Raw genomic sequence first — 27,177 nt, forward strand, 5'->3', positions numbered from 1 at the left:
AGGGAATCCTTCTAAATTTAATAAACGGTGGGATATAATTACAGCAGCCGTAGTAGTAGGTTGTATGACTGACACCTGCCCTCCCCCTCACAGCAATCATTCCAGGCTTGCTGTAAGGACTTATTCAGACGAATGAGTGTATTGAGGGATTGACGTGTCCTATTTTTTCACAGGCCCATCACACGGACGATATTTACGTTCGTTTATCTGAATGAGCCGTTCAGACAACCGTAAATATAGTCCGTATATTTTTTTAACACTCATTCGTCCTAAGGTTGTATTTAGACGGTGAGGTGTGGTTAAAACCGCATTTTAAAAAAAATTGTTGTTTTTTTTATGTGGTTATCACCGTATTTCGACCTGAATAATGATATTTTCAGACATAGCGTTTTTGTTTTTTTTTGCTGTGACTACTGTGAAATTGCGCTAAAATGCAGCAGTTTTGTGGTGGTCAATAAACCGTGGCATAAATCTGAATATACTCAAAATATCTGAAATTTGTGAGATTTCTCCACGTGCTTATTTCAACAATCCAGCTTTCCAGTTTAAGGGTATGTGCACACACACTAATTACGTCCGTAATTGACGGACGTATTTCGGCCGCAAGTACCGGACCGAACACAGTGCAGGGAGCCGGGCTCCTAGCATCATACTTATGTACGATGCTAGGAGTCCCTGCCTCGCTGCAGGACAACTGTCCCGTACTGAAAACATGATTACAGTACGGGACAGTTGTCCTGCAGCGAGGCAGGGACTCCTAGCATCGTACATAAGTATGATGCTAGGAGCCCGGCTCCCTGCAGTGTGTTCGGTCCGGTGCTTGCGGCCGAAATACGTCCGTCAATTACGGACGTAATTAGTGTGTGTGCACATACCCTAAGTGTTGCTAAATGCAGTCCAGCGGTTCAGCTGGCAGACACACAAATGTCAAGATTGGGCAGCGCCTTTATAGATCGTGCCACAGAGCCCTCTGTAGAGTCTGCCACAGAGCCCTCTGTAGATTCTGCCACACACCCACACGTAGATAATGCTACAGTGTCCTCTGTAGACTATTCCACAGTGCCCTCTGTAGACGCTGCCACAGTGCCCTCTGTAGACGCTGCCACAGTGCCCTCTGTAGACGCTGCCACAGTGCCCTCTGTAGACGCTGCCACAGTGCCCTCTGTAGACGCTGCCACAGTGCCCTCTGTAGACGCTGCCACAGTGCCCTCTGTAGACGCTGCCACAGTGCCCTCTGTAGACGCTGCCACAGTGCCCTCTGTAGACGCTGCCACAGTGCCCTCTGTAGACGCTGTCACAGTGTCCTCTGTAGACGCTGCCACAGTGTCCTCTGTAGACGCTGCCACAGTGTCCTCTGTAGATGCTGCCACAGTGCCACACACACTCCCAGTAGATCGCTCCATTGGGGCTCCCTCTAGGAGTGGAATCCCCAGCCACAGAGTTGCCGACGCTTTGGCCAGGGATTCCTCTGCTGGAGTAACCCTTGACGTCACTGTCCATACACTGACATCAGGGGATCCTCCTGGACCAGAATGTGATGTCAGGGGCAACCCCAGAGCCGGTGTCCCGAAGCAGAGCACTAGTATAGGCTCTGCTCCGGAACTCTGGGGAAGCCACTGACATCAGTGTCCATACATGGAGTCCCGGAGCAGAGCCGATTCTAGCACTCTGCCTGGGATTCCAGCTCTGCTCCTGACATCGCTGTTCATATATGGACCTAGATGTCAGGGGCAACCCCAGAGCTGGAGTCCTGGGCAGAGCGCTAGTAGCGTTCCTACTGGGACATCACTGTCCAGCTCTGGGGAAGCCCTAGACATCGCTGTCCATATGCGGACAGCGATGTCAGGGGATTCCACAGAGTCCCTGAGCAGAGCCTATACTAGCGGCTCTGTGTCCCGCGGGGCCACAAATGACAGCCTCATGGCCCGCATGTGGCCGCATGCTTGAGACCCCTGATTTAAAGCATAGGTTCACCTATAAACACCATCCTACAGATATATACACACACACATTCAAAACAGAGTAATTTTGTAAATAAATACATTGCATTACTTATCCTGTACTCCCGAATTACACTCCAGAGCTGTATTCACAATTCTGCTGCTTCTTATTGATAGCTTATAAACAAGCTTATAAACAGACACAGCCCTAAGATCTTCGATGAGTTCCTATAATTCACTGAGAGACACATGGCGCAGCCGGCATTTCAAAAGTTGCCATACCAGATACCAACACCTCGACAAGATTGGCGCTGTTTTTTTGGGGAAAAAAAAGCTGAATCTTTTTTCTAATCTTGGACAACCCCATTAAGTTATTTGGAGATTCCTGCCGTGTTTTATTAAAGCTCCCACAGCCCAATTACTATAAAGAAAAAAACATTTATAAAGTAAACAAAATGAAGACATTTTTATAAGAATAAAGTTTGCAGATTGCAAACTCACGATCACCAGTCTGTTCAGCAGCAATTACAGGAAACAATGTGGTTTGCAGTCGCAGCTGCTGGTAAATTGGACTTTCAACCTTTAGCAAAAACCTTGTAACAAACACGCTGCTTAGATATTCCGGGTATTTAATGTTGGTCTTAATTTAAGATTACAAAATAAGTTCTATTTGGACCTATTTTACCAAAAATGTCTGTCAGGGTATGCTCACACGAGGGCGTCCGTAACGGCTGAAATTACGGGGATGTTTCAGCCTGAAAACATCCCCGTAATTTCAGCCGTAACGGCATGTGCAGGCGCTTGAACGCCGCGTCCATTACGGACGTAATTGGCGCTGCTATTCATTGGAGTCAATGAATAACGGCTCCAATTACGGCCAAAGAAGTGACAGGTCACTTCTTTGACGCGGGCGTCTATTTACGCGCCGTCATTTGACTGCGGCGCGTAAATTGCTCCTCGTGTGAACAGACAAACGTCTGCCCATTGCTTTCAATGGGCAGATGTTTGTCAGCGCTATTGAGGCGCTATTTTCGGACGTAATTCGGGGCAAAAACGCCCGAATTACGTCCGTAATTAGTGCGTGTGAACATACCCTAAGAGTCTAACTGGGGGGACGGAGGCTGTAATGTTCAGCCGAAAGACCCAAACTATCAATTAAACCCCCCTTAGGGCCGCATGACAGCCCCCACAGGACATATATTCTCAGCAGATCCTTTTAGGGTATATTAACACGCCGAGTGAAAAACGGGTGAAAATTACGGAGCTGCTTCCAAGGGAAAACAGCCTTTGATTTTCAGCCGTTTTTTTGGAGCTGTTTTTGTATTGACACAATAAAAAACAGATCCAAAAACGGCTCAAGAAGGGACATGCTATTTTTTTTACAGGGCGTTTTTTTACATGATGTTTTTCAAAACGGCGGTGTAAAAAAACACCCCGTCATAACGAAACGCAGTTTTTCAAATGAAATTCAATGGGCAGATGTTTGTAGGTGCTCAGCTACCGTTTTTTTGGGCATTTACCCTAAGGGTATGTTCACTACGCTGTGTTTTCAGGTGTTTTTTGGGGTATAAACGCCTCGAAAAATGCCTAGAAAAAAACAGAAGATGAACACCTACGAACATCTGCCCATTGATTTCAATGGGAAAAATGGGGTTTCGTTCAGACGATGCATTTTTTTGTTGAAAAAAACGGCGCATAAAGAAATGCCCTGTAAAAAGAAGTAGAATGTCACTTCTTGAGCTGTTTTTGGAGCCGTTTTTTATTGTGTCAAAAACAGATGAAAATCAAAGGCTGTTTTCACTTGAAAACCGCTCCGTATTTTACAGCCGTTTTTACTTTAGCGTGTGAACATACCCTCAAAGTTTGTTTTTCATAGTTTTTTTTAAATATTACATTCTCTGACATCTGGTAGATCTCGGTAAACGACAGATCACATAGTCCCGGCATATCTTACTCTTTCCAGGAACAGTTCCGCTCCTGCAGGGATACAGAATGGGTGTGCACGTGGACAAAAAGTAATTCCCAGCATGCCTTGCTGCTACCCATTGTCTGTTTTCGCTTAACAATTGTAAATGAAGGTATGTCACGAATAGTTGTGCGGCCTATTGTTACTTAACCCCTTCCTGCCCAGATAGGACTCTAGTTACCGCAGGACAGCGGATGAGAATTACAGTCATTGTCCATGCAGCTGACGGATTTACCATGCAGGGTACACGAACACAACCGCTACTGTTTTGCGGGACTTTTAATACCGGATTTCTAGGTCAGCGCGCTGCGTGCAGAGAATGTGCCCGGCACGTGTGCTGAATTCCGTGCTGTCAGCTCCGGGCTACACAGTCATACGGAGAAATGTTTACAACATTAAGGGAAACACTAACAAAAGTCAATCATCAAAAGAAGTTTTGGTAGTTGCCTAGCAACCGACGCCGCTGTGGTAGGTGATATGGTCAGTCCCCATAAATGATCCGGCAGTGTCACTTGCTATAGTGCTGGCGGATCATATTTGGTGATTATATGTTTGGTAGGGGGAGGGGTAACCTGCAAAACAAAATACTGTCGACCTGCTGGGTAATTTCATTAGGGACGACCTGTCTGCTCTCATGACCTGTCCATTTTAGTAAATAATTGTATTCTCTATGAAAAAACAATGCTGGAGCCTCTTTTCTTAGCATTCGGCATTGTGCCGTTCCTCTGTTATTCCTCCTGGAAAATGTAGATAGAAATATATAGATATTATTCACCTTGGAAATAGGGTGTGTGCATACACATTGATGCTGTTAGCACCGATTGGACAGTCAGAGAGTGCAGGGACATGCCCCATTGACAAGGTGAACGGTAACGCCCATTTTTACAATTAATTTACGCATTTCCAGGAGGAATAACAGAGGAACGAAACAATGTAGAGTTCTGAGAAAAGATGCTCCGGCATTGCTATTTCATGGGGGGAAACTAATTAATAAATCAAATCAGGCATTTGAGATAGATATATTATATTTTTAGGCAGTGGTCCCAAACCTGGGTCTCTCCAGCTGTTGGGAAACTACAACTCACAGCATTCCTGGAAAGTGTAAGGTTGGAAATCACTGCTTTGATGAATAAATTAAGGGGATGCAGCGCTGGTTTCACTCTTTTTCCCTGCACAGCGACACAGCTCCATTCAAGTGAGTTGGGCCGTGCCGCGGTTCCTTGAACAGCCGCTTCCATTCTCAGAATCGGTGGGAGCCCCGGCAATCGCACCCCCATCAATTAGAAAATGATGGCATATCCCATACAGAAAATAGTCGCCAGCCCCAGGATGCCCAAATACAGTAAAATTCAAGTCACCCGGTACAGAATGGTGCAGAAATCCTGCAGATCTAGTAGGTGGCAAAACTTGTTTCATGCTGAATAACAATCCAGGATCATGGAGGCTGCAAACTTCGTTTTGCGACCAGTGCATTGTAATGAGCCTCTGTGTATATACACGTCAGCTTCAATGTGGAGCGGCGACAAGCAGACGCCAATGTTCAAAAGAAAATTATATATATATATATACACACACACACACACACACACACACACACACACACACACACACACACACACATATATATATACACACACATCCAACGTATTCAATGGGGCGGCACTGTGAACAGGATGCTAGATCCAAATAGTGGGTGATCCACTCACCAGGCTGAATCTGGAAAATCCACCGCATAATACAGTGGCAGAAAAGTGGATGAGATTTTAATCCGCAGCATTTCAATTGCATTTTCGCCAACGCTGCTTTTTTTTTTTTTTGCATCTATGAAATGTCATCCCAGGAGGCCGTGCTGCAAACCGGCGGAGAAACGCGTCACAATGGCTACGGGTTAAGTATGAAACTTTTATTTATTTTTTTACGTGCAGTTTTCCGCAGCGGACATTCTAGCTGAAAAACCGCACCACCCTGTGTGAACATAGCCCAACTATTAAATAGATACGATTTTATATACAGAGTTCTGCATTTAACCAACTTAAATAGACTCCATTGTGAGAACTGCGGATTCTTTACTTCTCCACATTGCTCTGAGGAGTCTGGACTTGAAACTTTCCCAAGCCGGGAAAGAGAGATTAAACCGGAGACGGGAACTGGCAATTAGACCGAGGTGCTTGGCATCAGAACAATCTTTGTGTTCTCTGTTTTCCTCCGCATCCGATTCCTAGGTAATCCCTCATAATACTAATAACCGGATGTATGGGGAAATACAGGTGCATTCCCCGGTGGACGGCGGCGTTCCTCAATCTTCTTGCCTGATAATGATGTGTTTTGCTAAATTTATAGGTAAGACTTTTCCAAAATAAAAACAGATCTTCTTTAAGCCTCCACTTTTCTCCCACGACCGAGAACCATTACACAAATACGACAAATAAGGAATACTACAACTTCTTATATACCGGCACCAACAGACCCCCTACGACAAGTCCTTGGTCCACCACTGAAGTCTCCTATAATGAGAGGTGCACATTAAACATGGGCATCTACAAGGGTTAACCTTGCAGGTATTGAGAGCATTCAACAGCCCCCTTAAATTTGAGTTTTGGGGGGGATACTACACCGCATCTCAATTCCAGCTCAGTTTGTCATCAGGGCAGGTGGTCTACATTGGAACCGTGTAGAGATCCTCGTTAAATTGGACCTGTCCCAAGAACACACCAACACCGCCAGCATCCATAAAAAAACATCCCATAAAAATACTACTAAAGGGCATTTTCAGCTTCAGTTTTGAAGTTTCAGACCATGATCCATCACCACATTCACGTCCTCCAAGCCTTGGTAGATCTTCCATCTAGACGAGGGGAACTCAACGTTGGGTGGGGAGATGGAGTGACAGCTACAGAAAGTACCACTTTGTAAGCGCCTACAGCCATTACCCGAGTCACCTTTTGGACCTTTTTTCACCGTAGCCCGTTTTTGAAGATTCTTCATGGACTTGCTGGACGGAGTTCATCAGCTGTGCACAGTATTTTCAGTACAGTCAAATGCCCCCTTCCCCCCAAAAAAAAAATCAAAAAAAAATCATGATGGCTACCTCTACTTGTATTAATGAGGATTCTCAGGATTTTTGGACAACCCATTCCAAATGGTGGGTCACCTTGCCAAAACCTGATAAAACAGGGATCTTGTTGCCGAAACCCTTAAAACCAGGTATTAGAGGTAGAGGAACCACAACGTCAATGGCCATAGAAATTAACGGGTATCCATGGCACGGAGCTGCACCGAAATCTGCTACTGTTGGCATCAACTATTCATAGCAAATCAATTAGTTACTAAATATTCAACAGCTAGAATGGCTAAATCCGCTGAGAGTAGTAGTAGTACACTTTACATACTAAGATATCAACATACATGATCTAATCCAATAAATCTTGATAAGACCCAGATCACACAGAGATGTTTCTTAGACTAGGTCCAAAGCACGGCGGGCTTCTGAGTGACACTTTGAAAGTCGCCCCCGCTGGCACACTTGGTACCAATCTGACAAAGACAAACTATAAGAGCACGCTGTGAAAGTATACACAGCTCGGCCAATATTGACTATGACCAGCGGTCTGTCATTACCATATGATTACGAGGCAGGAGAGGACCTTGCTGTCACCTGTATGGTATATACACAAAACGTTATCCCTTACAGCTGTGCTCATAGTACACGATGCACTGAGACACAATGGAAAAAGTTCTGCAGAGCTGTAAAGAGGTAAACACTCAAACCGGGACACAATACTCATCCAAGTCCACCAGCTGCAGGCGTCCTGGTTATTAGATCTTACGTAATTCATTAGGACTAAAGGTGCCCGTACAAATTAGATGAAAGCGGACGCATCTGCCGATTCCCTGCGGAACATCTTATGTGTTCAACTCTCCCCTGGTGGCAGATGTCGGAGGAAAGAAGGTTTGGGTATGTTGGATTTCAACATATTTCTGCGCGAGATAAGCCGCCTCCAGAGAAGTCTGTCAGCAGCTTATTCCCCTCTCCCCAACGAAATAGGGCGACCGAGTGTGCACGTTAAAGGGGTTTCTCAGGACGTTGATATTGGTGGCTTATCCTTAGAATAGCCCATCAATATCAGATCAGTGAGGGTCCGACTCCTGGCGGCACCACCACCGATCAGCTGATTGAAGGGGCCACGGCTCTCCACCCCATTAAAAACGTCCTGCACTGCGTCGTATATATACGGCATGGGCAAAAAGCGTTTAATACGAACCACCGTACATGCCATCAGCAGCGGGTGTCAGCTAGAACACACAGCTGAAACCCTGCTGACCTGGACGGGATCCCGGCAGTTTTACCCCATAGAAGTTGCAGTCAATAGCTAACAGCAGCATCTAAGGATTTTAACAGGGGGGAGAGGATTTCTCTGCCCGGCCATCGGTGCCCCGCAACGTTATCGCGTTAAATAATGCAGTGTATTATCGAAAGGATCGCATATTCACAACCTATGAACAACAAACCGGACTATATACTGTAATTATCACGTCATTTATGTCAGAATTGCTGGTTTTTTTATCATTCCGCCTCTCCAAAAATAAATACAAAGTGAAATCAAAAAGTCATATGTACCCCAAATTGGTACCAGTGAAAACCCGCAGGTCGTCCTGGAACAAAAAACAAATCATCATATAGGTCCGCCGGCGAAAAACAAGGGACAAGCTGAAATCTGAATTAAACCCTGGAGGAAATACATAAACACAAGATAAATACAATATACTGTAAAGTAAAATTCTCATAATCCGGGTTATTGAGGTGTCAGATTATCATAAATTCTGAACTACTTGTAGTATTGATGGAGAAATATACACGATATACGCTCACGGTTCAACTTCGTTATCAACTTTCTGAGCCGCTATCGATCTTCTTCACCCTGACCTAGCGGTAGACACCCAATATTCTTTACTGCCGCTGACCTTGACAAACCTGCCGCTCCTGATAATCCGGCACGGGACAATTTTTGAGACATGGCAGATTAGCAGGAGTTCCAGCCCACTGGGTGCCGGATTATTAGAAATGTTCTTTATTTGATCAACTTTTTATGCATCTTATTTCTATTTATAAACTTCAAAAATGTGTTTAAAGGTGAACATACCCTTTAGTGCAGTACTTATTCCATGGATCCACCACTCTCGTCAATCCTCAGTTTTCCTCTATATCTGTCATCCTCTGGGATACAAAGACAGATGGCTGGAGAGGTTGACCTCACGTCTCACAGCAACAAGCAAAATCCAGAGATATACATAGAGGAGCCCAAATATACCTCATCCCCGTCACTGATCTCTGAACCACTCAGCCATTTAACACTTCAGATCCTGAGGGAAGCTACTTGATACTAAATACGATGGACAGTATCGGACCACTCGCTTTACTAGAGGGCTGTCATACATGGAACCCAGAGCAGTCCTGGCTGCAGTCCTCCCACTGCAAAGTAAAAAGCGAAAATGTATTTTTGGGAAATAAGGTAAAATTTGGCACGTCAAAAGTAACAGATGTTTTTATTGATGGAAAAAAAGGAAGCTAAGTTTTTTTCTTTTCAAAAACCACAATTGTGCATTTAGCTGATGGATCATCGTAGCCACAGGGTGCAAAGGGCACACACGCTAATAAAAGACACAAAAACCACAGTAGATCTTTAAATAGCGTCCACCTCATCCAGGCGGCAGAATATGAGCTTTTCTATCTAAGTGAGATAAACAACTGTACATAATCTGCAAACAACTAGGTTCTCCTAGATCATCTCTCCAGGCGAAGGGCTTGCGGGGGCCGGCTGCGCAGCGTGAAGGGCTTGCGGGGGCCGGCTGTGCAGCGCGAAGGGCTTGCGGGGGCCGGCTGTGCAGCGCGAAGGGCTTGCGGGGGAGCGCCAAGGGCCGCGGGGAGCGCCAAGGGCTTGCAGGGGGCCGGCTGCGCAGCGCGAAGGGCTTGCGGGGGAGCGCGAAGGGCCGCGGGGGAGCGCGAAGGGCCGCGGGGGAGCGCGAAGGGCCGGTGGCGGAGCTCGAAGGGCCGGTGGCGGAGCTCGAAGGGCCGGTGGCGGAGCTCGAAGGGCCTCGCCCGAGCTCGAAGGGCCGGTGGCGGAGCTCGAAGGGCCGGTGGCGGAGCTCGAAGGGCCGGTGGCGGAGCTCGAAGGGCCGGTGGCGGAGCTCGAAGGGCCGGTGGCGGAGCTCGAAGGGCCGGTGGCGGAGCTCGAAGGGCCGGTGGCGGAGCTCGAAGGGCCGGTGGCGGAGCCGACGCAGGAGCTGGCTGCGGAACCCTACTATATGGAAAGGGGTCATCCATTCCATTTTACTGATGAAGATCCATCATAAATACCTTACACCATTGTAACAAAGCAAGAAAATAAAAAACAATGGCTACACAGTCACCCCTAAACTCATGTCCCCCACACGGTACATTACAAATACAAGGCACTCCGTACTTTGCTGGTGACACATAAATATTTAATGGTAATCAATAACCAATCAAGTTGATGCTAATTTCACTAAATTATCAATAAAAACGCTTCAGTCCTAATATTTTATCCAATACAATATAGTTACCGTGTAAACAAATTACATGAATGTCAAACAATCTGCTCTCCTTCCTGCACTGGACCTCCGAACCTACCTGTGCAATACAGCAGGACACCTCTGCTACCATTACAGCCAACACGCCTAAAATAAAAAAATTAAATCAATGGTAATGCAAACGGAAAGCTATGGTTTCCATTTGGTTTCCCAACGGAAAGGTCTGATGAAACCCATGAACGGAGTCCCGACGCAGATGTGAACGAAGCCTAAGGGCTTGTCCACACGTAGCCGAATTGCTGCGTATTTTCTGTCCATAATTGCAGAATACAGTAGCAGCAAAGTGGGTGAGATGTAACAAATCTCATCCACGCTCTGCGTAAAATTTCCATGCAGAAATTCACCTGCGGTGCATATTTTTCGTACCGCAGCATGTCAATTCCTGCTGCGGAGAATGGAATAAATTGCTGCCGTTTTCAGGGGAGACGTCACCATCTCCAGCGTTGAGAAAAACGCAGCAAAATCCGCACCATTTTCTGCAGTAAAAAATGCAGGAAATGGTGCGGTTTTTTCGCAGTGGAATTTCTGCGGAATTGCTGAACAAATTTTCTAAAGCAATTCCGTTAGGTGTGAACAAGACCTAAGTCATCAAGAGGAAGGGGAAAGATGGAAGGGAGTAACACGTGACAGTAGGATGAAGATACACAGTGCTTGTTTGTTGTTTAAAACCATGGAGACACATTGGTCTGCAGGGGAAATGTAGTACAACACGTCGGCTTTTCATTAGAGTCCGCCAGAAAGTCGCTGCTCTTACAGAGCGGTTCAACCGTTTGCTCATATAGGGAGTCGAGAGCAGAGGACCCCCCCTTTATGAAGTCCATTTAGGGCATATAGACAGCAGTTGTCTTCATGAGACAACCCCTTTAAATGTTGCTCTACCCTCTAAGTTGTGGATGTTTGCGGGACCCATGCAAAAGGAGTGCAGGCTGCTTCTCGAAGAGCAATCGCAGATAAGACATATAATATATATATACGGCCCCTTTAAATAAGATAAGATGTGTACAGGGAAACTTTCACCTGTGACTTTACAGTTCAGCTGAACCAATAACGTCACCAATACGACCTATGGTGAGCGCTCATTCCGATAACTAAGTGACTTGGAACCAATACAGGTCAGTTCCACATTTGCGCTAGTTACTATTTATCAGCATGACAGACATAACATATAACATAGACTTTTCAATCATTTCCAACATACGGCAATGCAAATATTAAATGTAATATTGGAAATCTATCGGAACGCCCATTTGATGAGGTCTAGATCTTGGCGGCTGGCTTTATTCACAATCACGTATTTATATTGCTGGGTCTGTCCAAAGCATAGGAATCCATGACAGCACACGATGCACATATGCAATATTCTATACATGCAATACATAGAGGCATCCTATGTCATAACATACTATATAATAAAGCATGCATTCCACCATATAACCTTCACTGGCAGCTGTCAGTCACATTTGTGGTCTATCAGCCCCATGTAAAAGTCACACACCACCCAACCCTGCCAATACCCAGCTGCCCACACTTTATACAGTATATTATTCATACCTTCAAATGCCCGATCAGTGCAGATAATAATCCCCCATTTACAGCCCAGTCTCGGGGACTCCTTGTGTCTTCCACACTCAGTGACTCTGATTTGCAACCATAAAGCTGATTAGCACAGTAGGCATTCAGATCGATGCGCTCGGTGATCGCTACATTACCCTGACTCAGACTAGAGCGAGTGAAAATAATGCGCCTGCGCAGTTCAATCGCATTGTTTCCAGCACGGGAGCCTGTCAGTCAAAGTGATTACGCTCAATTAATCTTGCCTCTTAAAGGCGCAGGTACACAAAAATATTAGTGTATGTAATGTATAAACAGTTATAGTATAGTATAGTATTATAGTATATATATATATATATATATATATATATATATATATATATATATTTATAATTTGTTAATGCAGGGAAATAATCCTAGTTATTGACGAGGGAATTAAGATTGAAAGCGTACCTTGTGTTAGGGCTAGTACCAGTCATTAATGATGATCGTAAATAATCTCTTTAGCATCGTATTTCCGATAATGTCCTCGGCTTCCTGGACACGGTATAATCATTGTTTTAAGGACCAACAGGTTTAGTTAAATTGCTATGAACGCATGAATCTGCATTGATGGAAATACATTACAATTAATAAGGTGATGATGTCAGAATCAATGTTTTGGGAACATATTCATCTGCACTGGTTTATGATGGGTTATGGTGGTCACAGATGGGTAGACGTTTTATTGACAGCAAGGTTGGTAGGACATGGACCCGCAACTCACACACACACACACACACACCCTGTGCTGCCCGCACTTTGGAGGTCCAATCCTTCCTATTTAATAAATAACAAATCAGTTGATTTTGTAAAGAATTTCCAACATGACCGTGTAAGGACCGATCCTGGGTGGTGTACGGCGCCTGCAGGTGTGTTGCGGCAAAGACGGTATGAAACATGAGATTTTTTCCAAACTCAAAAATTACAAGACGGTGTTCATGACACGGCCGGCCACATCAGGAAACACAATAACAGTATGTCTCAATATGATGAGAGCCCGGCACAAACTTTACACACGGCTCAGGCCTAGCGGATGATGTCTGGTTGACTGGTTGTCTATCATGGACAGGGCCCAGGGCACCCCTTCCTGATACAGGGGTTGGTCCGGCAACGTAAGGCCTAGTAGACCGCAAAATCGCTGGCTGGTTGCTGCTTGATTTTTGCACTGTGGGAAGGCTAATGCCTGTACCCATCACCGCTCTCACCACCAACACAGGCGTTCACAGGGAGGCTCCTACCCTTCACCTGCAACTCAATCCAGGACCCCAGACTCTCTCTCTCTTAGTAGCGCAGCCCAAGTCCTCGCCTATCTTCCACCTAAAAACTGAACGCCACTTGGCAGGAACTTATAGGAGAAGCGTCGCCCCCAGCGTGATGACGCGGCATAGCCACACTCTGACGTCATCCCAGTGTTATGGCACAGCAAATACAGTGAAAATGGCGTCCAGGCCAATCGTCCCCAATTTTTATTCCCATCAAGCCAACCGTCATACCACGGTTCCTGCAAACAAAGCAATTAATGATACAGGCCGGAGAGGCCACCTCAGTACAGCACAACATGACATAAATGCCATATTTATACAGTGGCCGGGCTGACCGCTCCTCCTGAAACGTCACCTGGGGGGAAATAAAGGCGCATAACAGGCAGCAAAAGTACTTATTAAAGGCACAGTACATATTAACAACGAAGGCGCCATTTCTGGTCAAAAATGCAATATGTCCTATTTTGGGGTTTCTGGCCAGCTTAATAGAGACAGAGCTGTGCTATTGGTACTACGTACTACCTGTATTCTTATATCTGGTTTAATCATTCTGACATTATAAAGATATTTCTGTAGCCAGCCATATATTAGTTGCCCACTCACTGTGGGGGAAGCTGCCTTAAAATTTTCAATAGGAACAAATGACAACATGCAACTAAAGTGGGGGGCAGGTAAATGATCGGAAACAGTCACCGAGCCTCTGTGACGTCATTACTTGGTGTGCTGTGTATTCATGAATATTGGTGCTGCCGCTTGTATTGTAAGGAGGTAAACCCATGTCAGAGCATAATAGAAGTAAAAAGCAACAGACAATAGGGCGAGCTCACAAAGGAGGAATATTACAAGCCCATTAAAATGACAATGCCAAGGACCCCTGAGGTGCTTCCTGTGATTCCCTGTGATTCGTTTGGTTGCCATCTTAGCAAATACAGTAGCCTCTTTAATGCTTTATATTTTCTCGACATTTCCAGTAAATAAATATCATTGAGACGTCTTCTTTTGTCCAGTTTATAAGATGCGCTCAGGGAATCGAAAGATTCGACACCTTCTATGTGAACGAGAGAACCCGGCGAGAGGGGTGACGTGATGCCTTGTACCAGCTGCACAGTCATTCTTGGGCCAGGATCACACATGAAGTATTGATGCAGTTTTTGGTGCAGTTTTTTTTAGCCAAAGAAGTAGATACAAAAGGAAGGAAGAAGAGACTGATGCATCTGTGTCCACTCCTCTGGCTAAAAAAACAAAAGGAGCTGCGCCAAAAATTGCTGTGGTGCGGTCCCTGGAAAACTATTAGGCTGGGATCAGACAGGTAGTTTTTGTAATTTTTTGAGCCAAACAGAGTGGATAATAAAATGCAGAAACGTATTATATGTCTCCTCTCTTTTGTATCCACACCTGTGTTTGACTCTTGAAGCTGCATTAAAAACTGCAAGTGTGAATCCATCCAAAGTGTCAGTTCATGCAGAGTTTTCTGGCGCTGATTTTGATGCGGAAACCACGTTGGAATCAGTGCCCAAAAAAACGTCCGAAATTGCTTCCCATTGTTTCAATGGGAGGCAGAGAGGTTCTTTTTCCTGGGCAACTTTGGGCCCTTCGCAGAAAAAAAAAGTGGCATGTCCTTCCTTGCCGTGGTTTCCGCCTCTGCCTGCGACGATAATTTCTGAGCATTTTTTGCTGCATTTTTTTGCCGGCAGTTCTTGCATTAGCTTCAATGGCCACGGGCGAAAAACGCTGTGAAAACCGCGGAAAAAAAAGCGCAGGCAGTTCAAAATCTGCCCCAAAAATCCTGAAGGAATTTTGAGACAGATTTTTTTCTACTTGCAAAAAACTCTGTGTGAACAGGGCCTTGGCTGGATTCACACGGGACAGAAATGCTGCAGATTTTCCGCAATTTTTCTGCAGCAAAATCAGCAAGTGTCATTTATGAATTTTGCAGCGGATTTTTTTCACCCTTTCTTTATTGAAAATAGGTAAAATCCAAAGTGAACATCCAGAACAGAATAAGCATGATGTGGATTAAAAAATGTACGGCGTGCTCTGATTTCCGTGCAGTGAATGTTTAGCGGGATGTGGATGAGATTTTAAAACGTATCCACTTACCTGCAAAATGTTTCAAATAAAAAAAAAATGGGACGTGTCCTATTTTTTTGTGGATCATTTCTACGGCCCAGACACCTTCCAATAAATATATGGGAAGGTATCCGTGGGCCATAGAAATGAAGGGATCAGTATTTTGATCCGCAATTACCGATCCGTAATTGCGGATCAAAATTACGGTCGTGTGTATGGTTAGTATGGTCAGGTATGTAAAGACATTTCAGGACTGACCCAGAAGGGATTGGTAGGAAGACGACACTTGGAAAAGAATCCAGGGAGTCCATTTGGAGATGACGGCGGATTGTTTCTCGTGGAGTAACGCGGTGAACTTTGCGATCCTCATGATTTCATCCACTTTGTGAACCCCATGGGTTAGGGATGGAGAGGACGAGGACTTCTAAAGGACTGGGACGCATCATTAATAAACTGATTTTATCGCATTTCAGAGATGTGCAGGTCTGTAGGCAAAAATTGCAGTATAAGTATACACTTTGACCTACAGAGGGCGCTGTGTCATTGAGATTTTGCTGTTATATCGCTATCCATATGCAGCCGTGCTGAGGTCAAAAGCCGCTGCCACATTCATGCAATGTTGTAATGTGGTTTTAATGTTTATTAGGCTCTGTTCACACAACCAACATGCCTGATACTTCTTTCCCTTGATGGCAGATGAGTTGGGAAACTCCCATACCCATTACATAGTCGGTCAATCTTGACGATATCAGTAAATTTGTCAGACTTTTATCTTATGTGGCTAACGCCAATTTCGGACTGCCATATTATGGATGCATTTGAGCATGTGTTCTACACTAACACCCGGATCCGCCACAAATCTGCCGTTCAATATCCGCTATATGTGCTATGGTTATTGTTACTGCATTGCTTATATTTTCCTATTTTATAAATTGTTCCATTTTTCTAAAAATAAAGAATAAAATTAATAAATAAAATCAGTGCAAATAAAAATAAAAACAGTAAAACAAAAACAAAGGATATAAAATAACATGTCTAAACAACGAAAATAAAATATAAATAAAATACAACACAAATACGAAAATACAAATATATCATCGAGGGCTGAAAATTAGATCTGCCTTAGCTATAATATATATATATGTATATATTGCAAAAAATTACAAAATATGCGGATCAGGCGCCGACAACTGACAGTGAAAGGGTTAATCCATTCACTCAGTTGTGTTTACATAATTTTGGCGTGATCTGAGCAATGCAAGTAATGTTCAGGAGACAATGGGTTAAGCTGCTAGCTCCGCCCATAGAGGGGGCTGGCTTTGACTCTGCTTAGTTTCTTTGACCAGGAAGAGGAGAGAAGTGTGCAGGATGGCAGCCCGGTACTGGGGAAAGCTGCAGGAGCTGACACAAAAGTACAAGGAGTTTGTGATCCAGAACACCACGGGGGCCACACAGGTGGAGGGGGCAGTGCGCATGCTCTCTTACCTCATTGCAGGTAGGTGACGAGGACGCTGATGATCGTTTTTCTGCAGATCATTCTCACGTAGCAGCAAAATATAACCATAATGACCCCCCCTGTGCCATCACCCTGCATGGCCGTGACCTTACGCGCTCTGATCTGGGGCAGATAAGGGGTCTGAACCTTCACCCCTACTGCAGCGCAACATGGAGTCGTTACTGAACATGATGGATTGACGTATATACAAAAAATGTCACCCAGCTTTCCCAAAATCCTGTGCGGCGAGCCTACTAACCTGCTTACGCAGTTTTACATCCCGGTGCTGCTGCATTTCTTCACAACTATGCAGGTTTGTTAGGCCTCATGCACACGTCCGGCTCCGTGTAACCTTTGAGTTGTAATACTGCACCCGTAGCCGTCTATGGGGCTATTCTCTACCTCCATATGTTCAACTTAGGCTCTGTTCACATCTGCTACTGGGGCTTCTTCTGTTCTGCTCCGTCCTAGAAGCGGAACCGCGGAAAGTATCGGATCCGTTGCATGACAAATACCAACGGAATGGGTTTTCGTCATGATGTCCGTCGTTTTCTGGCGTTTTGGACCGGATCTTCTCCTAACGGAGGCGTTAACTCCCATAGAACAGAACGGAAAAAAGTGCAGCGCCCCCCCCCCCCTCCCCGGTTCTGTGGTTAGGTGCATATATCCGACACACATCCCATGAATTTTTCTATAAATGTCTAAGGTGAAAGTACCCCTTTAAATATGCTAATGTCATCCTTCAAAATCTGTATAGTGCATCAGTAGGGGCTCATTCACATCTGTTTTGGAGGCTCCGTTAGGGGCGTCCGTCTCAGATCTGGCTGAAAATACCGCACACTATAGCGCAGCCGGGTACAACCACGGACACCCCGACAATACTCATTAAAGCTGATGGGTTCCGTCAGCCGCCGGTGGTGTCCGTCATACAACGGAATGCTCAGGTGACCGACATCGTTACATAATGTATATTTTTTCTCTCTCTATATTAGGACGATTTACAGATTCCCATGAATTGTCAGAGCTCGGTAAGTGCATCCTGAGTGTGCGCACATGTAATATATGTTTATTTCCCCTTGCTTATATAGCACCAACATACTCTGCGGCGCTGTACAGAGATTGACACCATTCACATCAGTCCCTGTCCCCAATGATCCTCACAATCTAATTTTCATGTCTCAGACACCTAATATACCGTAGGGCCAATTCCATAGGAAGCCAATTAACCTATTATAGAAGTAAACTTCCTTAGGTGGTCCAATCAGTTATCCTATAGATTGTCCAATTCTAGAATCCATGTCGGAACTTGGAGTCACTCAGCCCCCGCCATAAGGAAACGCTGCCCAAAACAAGTGAAAAAAGTGTGGTAGAGCCGGGCCTAAGTGTTTGTTGAAAGGTGTGCGACTGTTGGGTTAATAATTTATTTTACATTTTTAAGTTTACTCCACCTCCAATCTCCTGGTTTTACTCAATGATGGGATCCTAAGGAAAGAATTTCTTAAGACCCCTCCCACTGTAAGTATCCATCACGTTTGCCATAGCGCTGCGGGATCCATGTTTTATGTGGCTTATTTTACCTTAAAGTGGGGCTAAACGTTCAACAAACTTCTGACATGCCGGAAGTTTTGATTGGTGGGGGTCCGAGCAACTGAGACCCCCACCAATCGCTAAAACGAAGCGGCAGAAGCGCTAGTGTGAGCGCTCAGCCGCTTCGTGTCTGTTCGGCTTTTTCCGGAAATCGATGTAGCCGTGTACGGGCTCAATATAAAGTCTATGACCCCCATACACCGCCTTTCCGGAAAAAGCTGAACAGAAACGAAGCGGCTGAGCGCTATAACTCTAGCTCTTCTGCTGCTTTGTTTCAGCGATTGGTGGGGGTCTCAGTGCTCGGACCCCCACTAATCAAAACTTCTGACATGTCAGAAGTTTGAGCGTTTATCTACACTTTACATTTTTTCTAACCGACTTCCTTTGTCCTTTCTCCGTATTGCGCAGGATGGCCACAGGCAGCGTCTTAAGAACTGGCTGGGAGTCTTGGAAAGTCTGGAGGTTTTCATTGAAATTGGGTCGGCACGTGCATGGGGCGATAAAATAAGATGGGCAGCCATACTGGTTATACAGCTACTGAAGTGAGTATTGTCATTCCTGTCACGGACATGCAGCCATTTTGTTTGTTGAATAGTATTCAGCAAGATAGTGTCAAAATGGCTGCCTGCAGAGATAAATTCATGTTTGGGCTTTTTATGATAAGTGACTGGTCCAATCACAAAACGGAGTGAGGATATTTGGTAAACTGCCCTCTTTCTTTCTTTCTCCATGTGGATCTGAAGCCATGTCTTGACGAAGCTCTAGGCCCTTGGGTTTTCCTTTTCTGTTGTAGTACGAAACTTGATTCAGCCGTTTCTTAGATTTATCTGTTTACGTGAAAGCTTAGTGACTTCTTCAGATTAGGAAAGTTTGGCGTCATGGCGGACATATTGGTTGTCACACAAGTTTCCCAGAAACAAGTGTATGTTTGTCCACCATATTTCTTTCGTGCTCACAATTGTCTCTTTTCCCTTAGGGCCTGTCTACGTATTGTGCTGCTCCTGTGGTATAAATCTGGTATCCAGACATCTCCTCCTGTGATGCCACTAGACCGAGAGGGGGCACTGAACCAAACAGGTCTCTTCTTATGATATGTGTTCTCTATAGTAATATAGGGGGAGATATATCCAAACAGGAAGCAAAGGAAAAGGGGAGTAGTTGCCCATGACAACCAATCAGGTTACTGCTTTCATTTTCCAAAATGGCCTCTGAAAAATTAAGGTGGAATCTGATAGGTTGCCAAGGGCAACTACTCCACTTTTGCTTTGCACCGGTTTTGATACATCTCCTCCTATAGAATGCAATAACCTTTCACGTAGAGTTGTCTGTGTCTTCACTTACGGTCTGTTCACAAGCCCAGAAACTGTGTGTATTGTAGGCATACTTTTGAGAAGGTACATCAGTGACGTGCAGCGTGCCACAAGACATTTTTAATATATCCCCCTAAGTAAATACAGATCCCATACCTCTAAATATAGACTTCAGACCAGACCCCCTAAGTAAATACAGACCGCAGACCAGCAGATATACACTTCTCCACGTCCCTGCAGTCCTCTGCAGGCGCCACTACAGGCAAAACATCCTGGTGTCGGCCCAGTGTCAGGAAGTTTTTTGCAGTTGCGCCTGGGAGAGTGTAAAGTACGGCAGGAAAGGGGAGAGGTGAGTAGGTTGCAGCGCCGGCAGAAATTCCTGCTCTTCCGGTAGAGCTCCCCATTTCCAGCTGAGTTGGAAATTATGATTACTGTTATAATTTAGTCCTTTAAAGGCTATGCAAAACTTAACGTACACCGTTTTAGCAAAAAAAACAACGTTTTACATAGCCTTTAAAGGGGATATGCAGTCCTGAGAATCCTTAAAGAGATTTCTACTAGGAAATGCTCTTTTAGGCCCCAAGCACACGGCTGAGCCTGTAATCACGGGCCACGACTGCAGGCACGGCCGGCCGCGGTCAGCGTCCGGCATTCTCGGTAGTGCTCCCATACAAAGTATGGGAGTACGGCCTACGCAAAATATAGGACATGTCCTATCTTTTGCGGTACACTTCTACGCCCGGACACCTTCATGTAAATAAACGGGAAGGTGTCTGTGGGCAATAGAAGTAAATGGGTCCGTAATTGCGGACACGGCCGTGTGCATGGGGCCTTGCTCTGTATGTCTTCCTGTGTCTAGCACTTGGATACTCGTAGGTGAAAATTTTTATCAACGGGGGTTATTACCACCATGGAAGACCATGAATTACAGGAGCTGGCAGGAAATCCCACTCAACCTAGAGTACAACTTTGCCTTATGTCAATTGCAGAATATGCCTAGATGCGCTTCAACACGGGGTCTTACTGGCCCACCCAGACTACAACAGAATTCTCTAAGGGGCCCTGGCTCAATAATTGGCCCCAATAGATGATCAAAAGACAACCCCATTTGCAGCCGACTTTGTAGCCCATGACTTTGCCACTGTGGTCTATTTCCTATGGGTTGATTTCACCAAATTTTTTTAGATCTTCTAGATGATATGTCCTGTCTATACAATGAAAATAACAAAGATTACAAGGCCGTTAAAAGTGGACATGTTCTGTATAGGGATTGTCGTCATACACATCAGTCCCTGTCCTCAATAGGGCTCACAATTTTTAGAGTTTTTCGGGAGTTTTCAAATTTTGCAGGAGGAAGGCCACCTGCTTCAGCGCTGAAACCCTGTCCATTGCCGCTACGGTCCCGGAATCTCCGGCAGTGGTCACATGACGCTTATCAACCATGCGCCACTGCAGCCAAACGAAGGCCACGGCAGTCATGTGCTGTTCAGGGCAAATCACAGCTGAGCTTCCTTGACCACAGTGGTGGACAACGGGGTGTCAGCGCTGGAGCGGGGGGCTTTTCAAAGAGTACCTGTTAGTTTCTTATTTTGTATCCTCTCCTGCCTTTCTGCAAAATTTTAAAACCTTGGAATAACCTCTTTCATTCTCCATATCAAACTTACACTAATGCTCATAGGCCTTTAATGATTTGGCCCATCAGTATATTTTTGGGGATGTTTGAAGAAACTAAAGAACATGCAAATTCCAAGCAGATGTTGGATTCCAACCCAGGACCCTAGTGTGGCTAGCCAAGATCTATACTATAACTGACCAGGTGCTTTACAGAAAGAAAGCATTCACATTTTTTTTTTTTTTTTTTTTTTTTTCCTGCAATGGGGATACTCCTTAGGATAGGGGCATATGCAAACAGATATTTCCCACCGTTTTAAAGAATTTTTCCAATAGAAAATCATTCAGATCATTAAAATATTGTGCCTTTTTTCCGGTGATCGATAAGTGTTCTGACTGGTGGAGCTCTTTTCTGTATCTGTTGGCCAAGAACCATGCCCGAATGGCTGTGGTTTTGCAATGCAGTTTTTGCCCGTGTGCCTTGTACAGGGGAGACGCATTGAAACCATGTGCCGCAACGGCTGAAAATCGCGGCAATTTGCTTCCTGCATGAAGAATACACCGCTCTACTGCAGCGAGCTCTCTATGGAGATATCTGGGGATGTGTGAGGCCTTTTGAACCCTAGTCCCAGCCAAGAGATATGATCTATATCTGATACTTTACATCACATATTTATTTTCAGCTGAGGAAAGCGACGGAAAGCAAGAGACCTGCTTTGTGGGCAAGCGCTCCAAACGTGTTGTGCGATCCCTCAGTGACAGTAAGAAATCACTTTAAGCCAACTCATCCCATTGATGTGTTCATTGTGTATGTAATTTTTTTTTATTTTATATTTTTCATTTTTTTTTTCAAAGCTCCCTCGGGCCGTACTCGCTTTTGGAAAAGCCCTCCGGTTCCAGAACAGAGGAAGGAGGGACACAATGAAAGGAATGGAAAACCTTCTGATCTGGGGACGCTGGGCACTGTAGCAGAAACTGTTCACATACTTAGGCCTGTTACACACTGTATCCTATACTTAAAGGAATTGTCCGGTTTAGAATACCCATTTTTATATACCTTATTAGGGAATTCTGAGTCAATCGAGAAGGGTCCCTTCTTCAGGATCTCATCTCTTGGCTAGCGTGGAGAACGGTTACAAAGAGCGTCTCTCTCTCTCTGGAGGACCTGTCCTGTCCTGCATTACACAGACAACACATTGAAATAAATGGGCAATGTGTAATGCTTCATTTCCCCTGTGGTGGTGCTGCAGAGAAATTAAATACTACCAGGTTTACCCACAGATTACAGGTGATCGCCGGGGGTTCCAGCTGTGTACGCTTTGTGATCAACTTATTGTCAAGAGACCGCTTTTATTTTTTTTAAAAGAAAGGATTGTCCAAAGCTGAGAACCTCTTTAATGAATTATCATGCACTATGATATTATAGAGAAACATGTGAGCGGATTGGTTGCTATGGGCAACCCCTCCCATTTTTCTTTTTTACTAGTTTTTATAAATTATTCCGATCATCTTTGGCAATGTTCCTGCCTGATTTACTGTTGCACCTTAACCGTTGATTTACAGTGGCAAGCTTGGCCGCATGGGGTCAGAAATCGTGGAAACCGTGGCTGCTGGCAGCTGCATTGGACATTGCAAGGTTAGAATCCATTTGTAGGTCTTTAAAAGTTATGAACATGACTCCCATTTGTGTAGGTGTACAAAGAAATGTAGAGCTGGGATGACTTACAAAAGGCTAAGCAGGACACACACACATACATATACACACACACACACACACACACCACACACCACACACACGTTCAGCATTTTTAAAGGAACCTAAAAAACAAGACCTGTGGGCAGTGGAAGACTTACCATTCCAGAATTAGGACGGTGACCGAGGGGGTTTATGGCTTACACCGTTACAACGCTCCATATTGTTGAATTGCATTTACTGTGCCCCTTTTTACCAAAAAAAGGGCGATACACACTGTGTGACCACACAAGACTCGCACCTCAGAGGACGGCTCTGAGTACATAGGTGATTGATATATGAACGTGGTTGCGAAAGACCTCCACCCTGCAATTCATGTCTATTTGTTGCTGAGTCTCTGACCTATATGAGGCATAAATCTGCAGTAATGTCTTCTTTTACAGTCTATCTGTGCTACGTGACATCCACCATCTGAGCCGCAGGGAACGAGGAGAGCTGAAGAGAAGGACCCTGCTTTTACTCTATTATTTGCTACGCTCCCCTTTTTATAATCGTTATACTGAGTGAGTATATATATATATCTCTACATCTGTATATGGCAATCCTATGGCTAGATTCACGTCCGAGGTGCATCTGTGCTGTACCCCTGCGAAACGCGTTAGACTAGTCTATAGATGGATGCGTGAATCGCAAAAAAATAGGAAATGTCCTATTTTTTTCACGGACCCTTCACACGGTCCGTTGACACACCAGCCTTGTGAATGGCCCCATTGCATTACATAGGTTCGTGTCACGGCCGTTTTTTCAATGGCCGTCACACGGACGTATTCAAAGCTCGTGTGAATAAGGCCTTAATCAGGGCTTTATAATGGGATGTCTCTTCACAGACAACGCATTTAATATGAGCGGCTGAGACCCCTGGCAAACGGATATTTTTTGCCAAGGAAAAAAGTAAATTTCCCCTTTTAGTGCCTGCGACCGGGAAACTGTAGTATTACATGGCGGCCATTCAGATGAACAACCCTCCATGTAATATATGTACAGCTAATTCGTCATGACAACCTCCTCACATATACCCTATTAGGAAGCAGTCACATGCGTAAACAGGGAGACGCGCTGTCGACGTGATAGAAATGTATTGGGACAAGCGATCGTAGTAACAAGCTCCATACATAGCTCCTTGCGAAGGGAGCAAACTAACACCAATCAACGAGCTGTCTCGTTGATAGGCGCTCGTTTACATGTCCATATATTAGATGGTTGGCCATTGATTGTGTGAATCGCGTGTGTGACAAAAAAAAATTTGACTTGATCTTGATATCTTGACAGAATCCGTCTGCTGCTCCTCCTCCGTCTTTTAGGAGACTATGTCCCAGGGCTTGGACTGGTGGCACGTAAGTACACAGTATATGTTCTTATTCTATGGGTGTGGATGAACGCTTATAGTGTTCTGCATTGTAACCTTCTTGTCTTTATGAAGGTCCTCTGATGGATTACCTACCGGTGTGGCAGAAGATCTACTTCTACAACTGGGGTTGAAGGACTCTTGAGTTTGATCCAGACTCTTCCTTGCTTTTTGACCTATCATGTGGATCACCAAGTATACTGTGTTACCATCATGGCAGTGGTGCCACCACAGCTCGGTACGGTTGTTCGGAACGTGACATTTGGACTTTACAATATTGAACTGTGACTTTCTATTCCTTGAACTGTGACATAGACAAATCCTTAAATCTCCGACTCGGAGCATTGTGCAGTTTAGCATGTTCAGTCACCCAGTATACTTGACCAATTGATCGCCCCCCTCCTTACCCCCTGGACCCTTTCCTCTCTTCCCATCTGGTAGTGTTCTCATAACTCAAAACACATAAATATGGCGTTTCCTACAACAGTCCATGATATGATAGAGACTTTGTAGACGTGAAAAGTTGGACCATTGTGAACACTGGATGCTGGAATTGTATAACGACTTTATATACTTTTATCAGAAACAGCGCCACGCATCTACATGGGATACGTTTGGTATTGCAGTTCAGCTCCACTCACTTAAGACCCTAAGCTGCAATACCAGACACAGCCATGGACAGATGTGGCGCTGTTTCTGGAAAGAAAGCAGATAACTTTTCTAATACAGGAAAACCCCTTTAGGCTGGGTTCACACGACCATGTTACGTTCGTAATGTACGGAACGTATTTCGGCCGGAAGACCCGGACCGAACACACTGCAGGGGGCCGGGCTCCTAGCATCATAGTGATGTACGATGCTAGGAGTCCCTGCCTCGCTGCAGGACAACTGTCCTGTACTGTAATCATGATTACAGTAGCGATGCTAGGAGCCCGGCCCCCTGCAGTGTGTTCGGTCCGGGTCTTCCGGCCGAAATACGTTCCGTACATTACGGACGTAACATGGTCGTGTGAACCCAGCCTTAAGTAGTTTCACGTCTTAGTCATGTTTTTTAGGATTTCCATTATTAAGAGTTGTATGAGATTCCAAAAACATGTCACTGTCCATGGACTGGGTCTAGTATTGCATTCCCCAGAATGGGGCTGAGTTGCAGTACCAGACACAGCCCATAGACATGAGTGGCATTATTTTTGAAAGAAAGCAGACATGTTTTTCTAGTCCTAGACAACCCCTTCAAGGCTTCTTTACTAATTGATTAAATGATCTAAGATGATTCCATCTGAAATACATAATTCTCTTGTTGATTGTACTTGCCTTTCCCGTTTTAAATATTAAGACCTTCCCTAAGATCCGCTATGTTCATAAACCAATGAGTTCTCAGGAGACTGTAGGCAGACGTTGTCTGGTCTTAGACTCCACCCACCATGTAGGCCACACCTTAAAGGGGTTGTCCGGTTTCAGAAAATGTATGTTTTTGTTTTTTTTTGTATAATATTTTTTTTTTTTTACGTTTTTCAATAAACTTTGTGTATTAATTCCTCATGTTTTCAAGATCTCTGCTTGTTGTTTAATAGGAGCATTCACTGTTTACTTCCAGTGATAAAATTAGTCATGTGATGGACAGTCAGGAGCTGGGATCGTTAGAAGACACAGCTCTGCTACATACTGCAACGAGCCGTGCACCTGTGTCCATCACATGACCATATAACGATCCCAGCAGCTGTGTCCATCACATGACCATAGACCGAATTGTATCCACTGGAAGTAAACCGTGAATGCTCCTGCTGAATAACAACAAGCAGAGATCTTGAAAACTGTAAGGAATTAATATAGAACGTTATATTGTTGTATGACTTTTTTAATTATACAAGACTAATAATTTTCTGACACTGGACGACCCCTTTAAGTTATGTATGGCTTTATAATTCTTGTCTGCTCTTGTAAAATAAAGCGGTGCACTTCTCTATGTGGCACCCTCTGTGATCACCTAACGAACACAATTTGCATATGAATACATGTTGTTCAGTGTATTCAGATTTCAATTTCCCTTTTAGCATGTGCCCTTTACCCACCGCCACCTATAGTCACAAGTCCACTGTCCCTATAGGTAAATCTGGTCCTGATTACAGTATTTAAAGAGGCTCTGTCACCAGATTTTGCAGCCCCTATCTGCTATTGCAGCAGATAGGCGCTGCAATGTAGATTACAGTAACGTTTTTATTTTTAAAAAACGAGCATTTTTGGCCAAGTTATGACCATTTTTGTAGTTATGCAAATGAGGCTTGCAAAAGTCCAAGTGGGTGTGTTTAAAAGTACAAGTCCAACTGGGCGTGTATTATGTGCGTACATCGGGGCGTGTTTACTACTTTTACTAGCTGGGCGCTCTGAAGAGAAGTATCATCCACTTCTCTTCAGAACGCCCAGCTTCTGACAGTGCAGATCTGTGACGTCACTCACAGGTCCTGCATCGTGTCAGACAAGCGAGGACACCGGCACCAGAGGCTACAGATGATTCTGCATCGGCGTTTGCAGGTAAGTCGATGTAGCTACTTACCTGCAAATGCTGATGCTGCTGCAGAATCAACTGTAGCCTCTGGTGCCGATGTGGCCGTCACGATGCAGGACCTGTGAGTGAC

General features: G+C 44.8%; 2 protein-coding genes across 6 annotated transcripts in view; one reads left to right on the top strand and one right to left on the bottom strand.

Moving 5' to 3' along the window:
• The window catches only part of LARGE2 (LARGE xylosyl- and glucuronyltransferase 2), a 51,160-nt gene extending 38,940 nt beyond the window's left edge, over positions 1-12,220 (bottom strand). For 3 of the 5 annotated variants that reach the window (XM_075837945.1, XM_075837942.1, XM_075837943.1), the window contains exon 1: positions 12,067-12,220. The gene's annotated coding sequence lies outside the window, so the exon portion shown is untranslated. Of the gene's footprint in view, positions 1-9,047; positions 9,377-10,555; positions 10,603-12,066 lie in introns of all 5 variants that reach the window. The other 2 variants (XM_075837944.1, XM_075837940.1) reach the window with 1 other exon arrangement.
• Positions 12,221-16,774: 4,554 nt separating this feature from the next.
• Positions 16,775-25,306, top strand: PEX16 (peroxisomal biogenesis factor 16). The gene is made up of 11 exons (XM_075837946.1): positions 16,775-16,935; positions 17,928-17,963; positions 18,374-18,450; positions 18,931-19,064; positions 19,499-19,599; positions 22,127-22,204; positions 22,299-22,448; positions 23,007-23,079; positions 23,580-23,699; positions 24,466-24,530; positions 24,617-25,306. The coding sequence occupies exons 1-11, from the start codon at positions 16,809-16,811 to the stop codon at positions 24,673-24,675; spliced, it is 1,020 nt and encodes a 339-aa protein (XP_075694061.1). The 5' UTR covers positions 16,775-16,808; the 3' UTR covers positions 24,676-25,306.
• Positions 25,307-27,177: the final 1,871 nt, after the last annotated feature.

The sequence above is a fragment of the Rhinoderma darwinii genome, chromosome 9, assembly GCF_050947455.1.
Source record: "Rhinoderma darwinii isolate aRhiDar2 chromosome 9, aRhiDar2.hap1, whole genome shotgun sequence".
Lineage (NCBI taxonomy): Eukaryota > Metazoa > Chordata > Amphibia > Anura > Rhinodermatidae > Rhinoderma > Rhinoderma darwinii.